The sequence below is a fragment of the Echinops telfairi genome, unplaced genomic scaffold (genome assembly GCF_000313985.2).
Source record: "Echinops telfairi isolate 266 unplaced genomic scaffold, ASM31398v2 ScPeMD7_1;HRSCAF=3_0, whole genome shotgun sequence".
NCBI lineage: Eukaryota > Metazoa > Chordata > Mammalia > Afrosoricida > Tenrecidae > Echinops > Echinops telfairi.
Window position 1 is genome coordinate 39,061,183 of NW_022103896.1, and position 9,108 is coordinate 39,070,290.

Below are 9,108 nucleotides of genomic sequence, written 5' to 3' on the forward strand. Positions count from 1 at the left end.
AAGTTGGAGCTTGGTAAATGATTCTCACCAGACATTGAATGAAGGGTTGTGAAAGTGAGGCGACAATAAAGGAGATCTCCTACTCTGCCCCAAGCACTGAGGAAGAATGCCTCAGCTCTGGGGGGGGGGCTGCCCTGTTTCTTTGCCCATTATGTGGTAAGAAGCATTTGCCTTTTTCCTGTACATTCCTACAAGGCATTGGTGACATCTGGATGCTGATTCCTTTGCTCGTTAGAAGCATTTTACAGATCTCAGAATCCATTGCTTGCTTTTTAACCTTCACACCAGCAGTGATGAGTCTTCACAGCCTTGGCACTTGGTCTTAGAATATTTTGTTGTAGTTTAGTGTGTGATATACCCTAATGACTAATAATGAGTGTTGCAAATCTTTTTTCTATTTTGCCATTCTTACATCTTCTTCAGTGAAGTGTCTGCTCAGGTCTTTTGTCTTAATTTTTTTTTTAAATGGGTTGTTTATATTCTTATCATTGAATTTTTATAGTCCTTTATATATTCTGCACGTGTGCCATTTATCACAAAACTATTTTACAAAGACTTTCTCTCAGGTTATGGCTGGATATTTTATTTCAGTAGAGTATTTTGAAGATCAGAAGTTATTTTGGCAATATGCAATTTCATTGTTTGTGGTTCACGTTATTTGGGTGCTATAGGAACGTGACAGACGATCTAGATCCATTGGTTATATTCTAGAAGTTTTAGCTCATATTTAGATCGATGGCCTATGTTAATTTTTATATATGATGTGGCAGGATTTAGGGGACACGGGACCTCAAATCTCAATTATAGTTTATGGAGAACAACATTTTTTTAGTCTCAAGCAGAAAAGACAAAGACCATCTGGATGAGGGAGACCTTCAGCACAAGGTCATAATGGTATCAAAGGATTTACAGGGAGCTGGCGACCTAAATAGGACATGAGAGGACAAAGGAAACTGTCACAAAAACATGATTGGTGTCAGGTCAAGACATCACAGTTGCAGGCTGGACTACAGAAATCGGAATGGGACCGTGATTGGGACACATGTTAGACTAAAGAGCCTACAGGATTGGCTCAAGCAATCTCCAACCAAGGCAGTCAGGATCTGACCATGACGATGTGACCCTAGGACCCCAGAGTTCTATCAAGGACACACCCAAGCAATCCCTAAAGACTAGGCGGCCCCTCCCGGGACTGGCCAAGAAAGTGGTAGTAATTTACTTTTTAATACACTCTGCCGGAAGGCCATGCATAAGGCTTTCAGTGGCTGCTTCCTCTCAAGTGGAGAGCTGAGTGCTTCTTCTTCATTGTCTGCTCTTAGTCTAGAAGGTCTACTGAAACCCATTCACTTTGGGTGACCCTGCTGGTATTTGAAATACCAGTGACATGGCTTTCAGCAAGACAGCAACACACAAGCCCCTACAGTACCACCAACCGAGAGAAGACCAGTCTCTGGAGAAGGACATCATGTTTGATACAGTAGAGGGGCAGCGAAGGAGAGGAAGGCTCCCAAAGAGATGGACTGGCACCATGGCTGCAGCAGTGGGCTCTGCTCGGGCATGGGAACAATGGTGGGGTGGAGATGGAGGATGGGATTAGGGAGTGGCACAAAGGGCATCAAAGCAAACGGTAATGTTTCATTTCTTAAGGCTAGTTGGTACTGTTACTGTGTTTGACAGATGTTTCATATGTCTTCAGTAACATCTGTTAATGTGCATGATGCAGCAGACTAAAGAGACCCGCGGTTCAGAGGTTCTCCTCAGTTGATAGCGGGCAGCATCTGGAGGTTGAGGCTGTGCCATTGTGGAATGGGGACCAAAGAAGGCGGAGGAGCCAGAAAACACGAGGAGGTGCCCGCAAAAGCTTGCTTCTCAAGTCAGTTCTCTACAATGAGGCTCCAGATAGTTTTGCTCCAACCTTTTCTAACATCAGGGAGATTCATATGCTTATGTAACAACCAATCACATTGTTCCAGTTAGATATAAAATGCTTCAAATTACTCACTTACAAAATTTTTTCCCATAATGATTCCCCTTCCGATAGTTCAGGTGATAATTAATCTAGTAATACCAGATTGTATTTCCCGCCCCCCCCAAAAACAACCATGCATCTAGGCCAGTGTAAACAGTGTAGCCAGACAGGGAACGTAGTGCACTAGATGAAAATCATTACCTCTGCCGTCGGGCAGGCCCTTGAGGCACGTCCACATCCAACTGAGCTGTGTAAATGGCCATGCGGGAGAGCTCTTTCTGAAGTTACGGATTGGGGATGGGGGTGAGGAATGAATGCTGTTTACCTCACGTCTCTGTGGGGTCAACATTTATAACCCCTTCCTTCTGCTTCCACCCCCTGCTGAGGAGGATCATTTCCACCCCAGACGTGCCGAATCCGAATCCACATCTGCACAAGATCCCAGTTAATAGTGCCATGGTGAGGGCCGCGCAGGGCCAGGCAGTGTTGTACACCAATAAGGTCGCTATGGGTTGTGTTGCAACCAAACCAACAGCACGTAACAACTACACACCTGGGGCTATATAGCGGTCACCTCAAGGTCTTGTTCCAAGGCATCTACGTTGTAGATTTTGACTCCATATGGGAGAGGTGGAAACGAGCCAGTATGAAACCTGCTCAGGAGCTCCTTGATTCTACCTGCGGCCTCTGGCTAGCCCCACTAGTCACAATGGATTAGAGAGACTGTAACTCTTTACAGGAATCGAAAACCCCATCTTTTCTCCTTCCGAGTTGGCTGATGGGTTTAAACTGCTGTCCTTGCTATTAGCAGCACACAACACATAACAGCTATCCCAGGGACCTGAAGATACTTTCAATATCATTTCAGGATCGAGAGATATGTAGACACTTAACTACAAGACAGAAACAAGACATTTTGAGACTTAGAAAAAGGAATCCTTCTAAGGGGAACAGGGTGGGACATCAGAGAAAATAGAAATTTTAGTTACTCTTAAAAAGTTGGAGCTTGGTAAATGATTCTCACCAGACATTGAATGAAGGGTTGTGAAAGTGAGGCGACAATAAAGGAGATCTCCTACTCTGCCCCAAGCCCTGAGGAAGAATACCTCAGCTCCCCAGATGGGGTTTCAATTATTTTTTAATTGTTTGGCAATATAACTATATTGTCTGAAGCAAAACTTGGGACATACCATGTGGTGAGGTGAGAGAGAATCTTAAACTGCAGCTTCCCCAGGAAAATCCAAGGGATATAATGATGATATTCCGATTGAACGTTAATGGTGGAAATGCAAATGTCCTTAGTTGATCTCATCAGACATTGTTCATGTTCATGGAACTGGTAACTGCTGTCAGGTACAAAGATCAACAGTTGAAAAGCAGCTGTTGCGGAGGATGACTAATGCTAATCTTATGAAAAATAAAGAATTCAACGTTTTAAAAGACTCCTATAATTCTACAAGAAACATATTTGTTGCACTTGTCGTTAGATGCTGCTGAGTCGATTCCGACCCACAGCAACGCCCTGTGTATGCATGAAAGAATGAGACAGCCCCGTCCTGCGCAGCCCTCACAAGTGTGGGGATGAGGCACTTAGTAGTAACTGAAAATTTCCAACATGCCTTTTTTTTTCAAGCCTGGAAAATGTCAGGTAAGGAAAGAACTATGCATGTAAAGAGCAGTCCGGCTGGAAGTTCATGAGAATGTTTACGTTGGTTTTCATTGAATGCTAGAATTGAGGATAAGTTTTACATTCAACTTCATGATTTCCCTCTTGGTTTTGAAAGTATCTTTATACTAATAAAAATGAAAATGAAAGCCCAACATGATAGACCATCTCACATTAATGCTACTCGCTTGAAACCTCAGATGTGCGGCTCATGAGGTAAGAGGCTATAGCGCCTTCATTCCACCTGTATGTCACCATGTCCTTGCCCCTCTCGTGGACTAATTCCGCTGACGTCATTGCAGGATGGCTCCAGACAGCATGGAGGCATTTTGGGAATGGTCTCCCAAGCAGCGGCTTTGAATGGTGAATCGCTTTTGGATTTACAAGCATATGGCCGACAGGTAAGCAGGACAGCTAGATCATGCTTCCTCTGTGCAGCACTGGCTATTGGACAGCAACTCTGTCAGGAGATAGAGGCGTGCTTGTTTTTAAATGAGGCTGAAAGTAGCACACTAGGAAAGATCAGAAAGAGAGGGACATCCTGTCTTCAGCGGACAGTAAAATTTCAGTGTATTCTGGACATTATCAAAGAAAATCACTCCTGGATACACCTGAAGATTGAAGATGCAGAAGCCTCAGTGATTATCTTTTTGGAAAATGCTTATTCTCAATTTCTTAATTCTTTGAAGTGGTCATAAAATTTGTCAGTATGTGGCCACCAACTAGTACATTTCTAGCTTTCAAATAACAATCCTTTGGGTATGTACAAATGTCACATAAGTTCTATTATCCAGATAAGATAGACTATGGTATTATTCAGTAATTGAGACAAGAGAAATACCCAATTTTGTGGAATCAAACTCGGGTATCTAAAAGTATCCGGCCTAATAATGTTATCCGTTAGCGAATGACTGGCATTTGATTTTAGAGACATAGTGTAAAAACGAGAGGGGTGAAATCTAGAACTTGAAATACCAGGTTAATAATTGTGCTCTGTCACGTACAAATATGTTTTGCCTTGAAGCCTGATGCAATCATTTAAGCTCCCTTGAGCCTCATCTGTTAAAAGGAGCGGGAGAAAAGCCTGATAGTGTTGAGGATTTTGTCTATTGTTCTAAGAAACAAAAGGACTTTTGGAAACAAAGGCCAGCAGGGAATGGAAGGTGCTATTGTTATAATATGTTACCGTTGGGCAAGGGCAGGTGCTCCACATGTGCGCTTGTTTCAGATAGATTCTGTGCAGGTGAAGAGATGTTTGTAACCCAAACGTAAAACCACCCTCTCAAACGTGGATCTTTCCCGAGCACCTAAATTAACAATCAAACTGAGTCTACAGCTGTCAAAATAGCTACATCATCCTCCACTCATCCCTTCTCTCCCACCCAACCAGGGGACAGGCAATTCAAAACTTTACTTCTAGACTATAGGGAAAAATTACTCAGTCATCAGGCCTTTCTCCCGCTCCTTTTAACAGATGAGGCTCAAGGGAGCTTAAATGATTGCATCAGGCTTCAAGGCAAAACGTATTTGTACGCGACAGAGCACAATTATAAACCTGGTATTTCAAGTTCTAGATTTCGCCCCTCTTGTTTTTTACACAATGTCTCTAAAATCAAATGCCAGTCATTCACTAACAGATAACATCATTAGGCCGGATACTTTTAGATACCCGAGTTTGATTCCACAAAATTGGGTATTTCTCGTCTCAATACTGAGTTCCCATTTAAATTGAGAAAAGTAGGTGAATCCTAATGTGGAGGACCCAGTTCAAAAGTGAAATGATATGAAACAGTAATTGGATTAGTAGTTTCTTAAGAGTACGGCAGGGGATGCTGGGTGTGGTGTGTGGGGCTAATCATGAGTACAAGAATGAAGAAAATGTCCTGAAATTGATTGTGAGGATATCTGCACAACTCTTTGTAATATGTTGAAACCATTAACATGTATGCAAATTATATGTTAACAAAATTGGGGGGAAAAAGGTGAAATGGGTAAGTTGAGTCTGTGAAAATTCATCAAAAAGTACATTCACCTTGTCTGCTTTTCTTTATGTATGCTATAATGAACGCAGTATTATGTTAATAAAAAGCACAAATGAAGTGATAGCTGTCTGTCTTACCTTGAATGTCTTTTACGAGACAAAAATTTCCAGAATTAACTCTGAAAATTGGTTTCAAAGCCTACCTGGTGCTATTCCAAGTACATAGAAGCCTTAGAACATGAGAGGATTCTTCTTAAAATTCAAGAAGAGCTAGAAAAAAAGTTAATGTCAGGTAATTTTTGCTTTGCTCTCTTTTATCACAGATTAATTTCAGAAGATTTTTGCCAGTGATTAATTTATGTTTTCTTGATTTCTCTTATTTTTATGCAGCCACACCATCTGTTACAAATTTTAAACCTAATGCTTCAAGTATGTCTTTGAAAAGAGGCATGTCTTCCCACATCTCCCAGAGTGAGTTTCTGGCAACAGTTGCTCTGCAGTTCGTTCCTTCTGTGTGGAGCTCTGCCTCTCCGACAACCATCCAGGCATAGAGGGCAGGGAGCGACGCGGGCCGACCCCTCGCCCCAGCTGTTCTGACCCCCAAATTGGGAGGACTTCAAGGGTTGTATGTCCCTGTCTCTCTCTTTTTCTGCCTCTTGTTTTGCCTCCACTAACGAAGAGGAAAGACTAAGAGGTGTGCTCTTGTATTCTCACTTGCGGAGTGAGAGGACCGGTGTTTATACGCTGCTGCAGACAGGTGTCGGCTAAATCATGGCCAGATTGTTGGGCAGCCCTGCCCCGTGTCCCTCTAACACACACATACCGGCATGCAGTGCACACCCACGAGCCCACACACACATATACAGACCCAGGACAAGCAGTAGCCCCATGCCTCCCTTCTGAATAGCAGTCTCCTGGCCTCTGGAGATGGCACCGATTGTCCTTTTGACTCCATATCTGTCTCCACCCAAACCCAAACCCATGTATGGCTCTAGTTCAGTTTACCCAAGCTCAGCTTTTCCAAGTTGGGAAATCTATGAAGGAAATGAAAAGGAAGAACTAAAAACGAAGCCAATGACCACTCTGCCAAACCGCGACTGGTGTGGTTGACGATACAATTTTGGTGGGGTTCCGGCTCTGGAGCTCACCGGCGCCTTTATGAGGGAGGAGCGTAGTGTCCTGTAGAAGAGATGTGACTCAACGACGCGCTACTGGAAAGGCCCTTTAAAAGTCTTTCTCTTTTGTCTTGCAGCTTAACCTTTTGGTTTCTTAAAAGCCTCAGTTCTCTGGTTCTTGGGCGGCTGCAGTCGCTGGCCCTGGCGTTCTTGCCTTCTTGTCTCGTCGGAGTGCCCCTCGCCACTTTCTGAAGGCCCGCACACTCCCCACTCGTAGACCAGCCCATCGCATTCCCACCACTCAGGGGGTGCTGGCACATCTGTTAACTTTTTAAATCCTCACAACCACTCCGTGGGAGTTTTTTGTTGGGATTTTACATTTTCTATAGCTTCTTAGGTTTTCATCTGTTTTTCTTTTTTTACAGGGATTCTTTAAGGCAGACTTAACTCACATGAGAAGCTCAAGTAATTGGGTCTGCATTAGAGCAAGCTCACCACGGCAATAAAGTTTGACTTGTTCTCTCCCATTGTTTTAAAATCAAAGCGCTTCTGCACACCTGGTACGTAAGACTATACATGTTGAAAGGCATCTTTCAAATAAGGTGACTATTATCCATGTTAGAAGAATCTAAATGTTCTGTTATTCATGGTCCTTAAGAAAGTAAGATGGCATGGTCCTCAAGACATCATTGAGCACATAGTCCTTGAACCCTTCCTGCCTCTGATTAGCAGATATATTCAGTAGATTGCTGGGGGATGAACCTTCCTAGCAGTCAATCAACCCAGGACATAATGGGAAGATCTTCCCCCATCCCAGCTCCAATTCTAAAAGGATCTTAATAAATTAAAGCAGGGGTTCTTACATTTTAGTGTGCATCCAACTTGAGTGTGGTATTTGCTGGCAATGCAGGTTCTTGGGCCCATTCCCCAAGAGTTGGATCCAGCACTTCTCAGGTAGGGCCCAGGAAGCTCTGTAACAGGCACCCCCCAGGTGATTGTGATGTAGGTGCCTTAGGAACCACCCCGAGATAAACTATTCAGGTAGCAAGGAAAGAGCTTTGAAAAGTGAAAGCCCCCTATTGACTGGAGCTATACTTGTCCAGAGAGAGGCCTCCCATGCTGTGCTCTGGAGGGAAAGGGGGAAATGGGAGGTAGTGATCGGGGAGGATGAACCTTTACCATCTGTGGCTCACATGTCTCAGGAGCTCTGGAAACTATGACCTGGATTAACAATCAGATCTGCCGGAAGCTCTGGCCTTCCACTCTTAGGTGGTCTCAAAACATGTGTTCAAGGGAGAAACTACCACTTCTAATTCTCCAAGGAGACATTTTAAAGGGGAAGCACAATTCCCAGTGTCAGAAGACAGGCCTGAGTGGATCTTAATTCTAAAGCAGGGATTGGGGACACTTTGAAACAAATAAACATTGGAACCTTGCAGTTCTGCCCCGTCCCCTCCACCGTCACCAGCTACTACCACTTTCTCCCCATTGCCCCATTCTCTTAAAGTATTAGAGTAGCCTAGTCTGTTTGACTCCAGAATACGACTAAGAAAATAGATAGCTTATCATCTTAGTGTGTATTGTGTTATAGATAATAAATTGGCATTATAATATCTAGTTGTCCAAGGAGCCCCTAGGTGGTGCACATGGTTAAGCAGTCCATTACTAACTAAGAGGTTGGCAGTTCAAACCCACCCAAGGGTTCATGGGGAGCCAAGGAAGGATTTGTTTCCCCAAGGTCACAGACATCCTTGGAAACCATGAGGAGCAGTTCTGCTCTGCTGTGCACACTCGGGGTCACCTTTAGGCATTGACTTGAGGGCCACTAACCACAACCATCGACTTCGTTCGTTTCACCTTCCCTACAAAGCCTCCCCCAGCAAAGGCTACTTTCAATGTTTCCCATCAGAGGTAATCTCCGTACATCAGGGGGCCCAGGACTTTGGACAGAGTTTCCTCTTAGCAGTTCTCCAATGCTTCTCCTCCACACAAGCAAGCCTATTGGATACTTGTCTTCTTCTGGATCTTTATCACCTTGAGTCAGGGGCCTAACTAGTTTCCCTTAGACAGAGCTGGCTACCTTGCTATCCTCAGAGTGACTTTTTCTAAAATGCAAACTTTATTATATCCTGCTCCATATATCTAATTCTTCTTTCTGATTATTGGTAAGCCCTTAATGGATAAAAATCAAGTCCCTTCATTAGCACGACGTCTGTATAAGGCCATCCTGTCTTCCAATGTAAACAGAAGAAGCCATCTTTGATGTGCCTCGCTTTCCCTGTTGTATTAGTCTGGGTACTTTGGAGAAACAAATCCACAGCAACTCATGTATAAGAGAGAGTTTTATGCAAAGAAAATGTGCATCACGAAAACATCC

At 43.6% G+C, this 9,108-nt stretch overlaps 1 protein-coding gene across 1 annotated transcript in view; it reads left to right on the plus strand.

Moving 5' to 3' along the window:
* Positions 1-7,304, plus strand: part of LOC101644195 (regulator of G protein signaling 22) — a 101,463-nt gene extending 94,159 nt beyond the window's left edge. The window contains exons 17-20 of the mRNA XM_013006869.2: positions 3,938-4,036; positions 5,815-5,908; positions 6,007-6,087; positions 7,157-7,304. Coding sequence (XP_012862323.2) covers positions 3,938-4,036; positions 5,815-5,908; positions 6,007-6,087; positions 7,157-7,167 — 285 coding nt within the window. The 3' untranslated portion in view covers positions 7,168-7,304. The remainder of the gene's footprint in view (positions 1-3,937; positions 4,037-5,814; positions 5,909-6,006; positions 6,088-7,156) is intronic.
* The last annotated feature ends 1,804 nt before the right edge of the window (positions 7,305-9,108 follow it).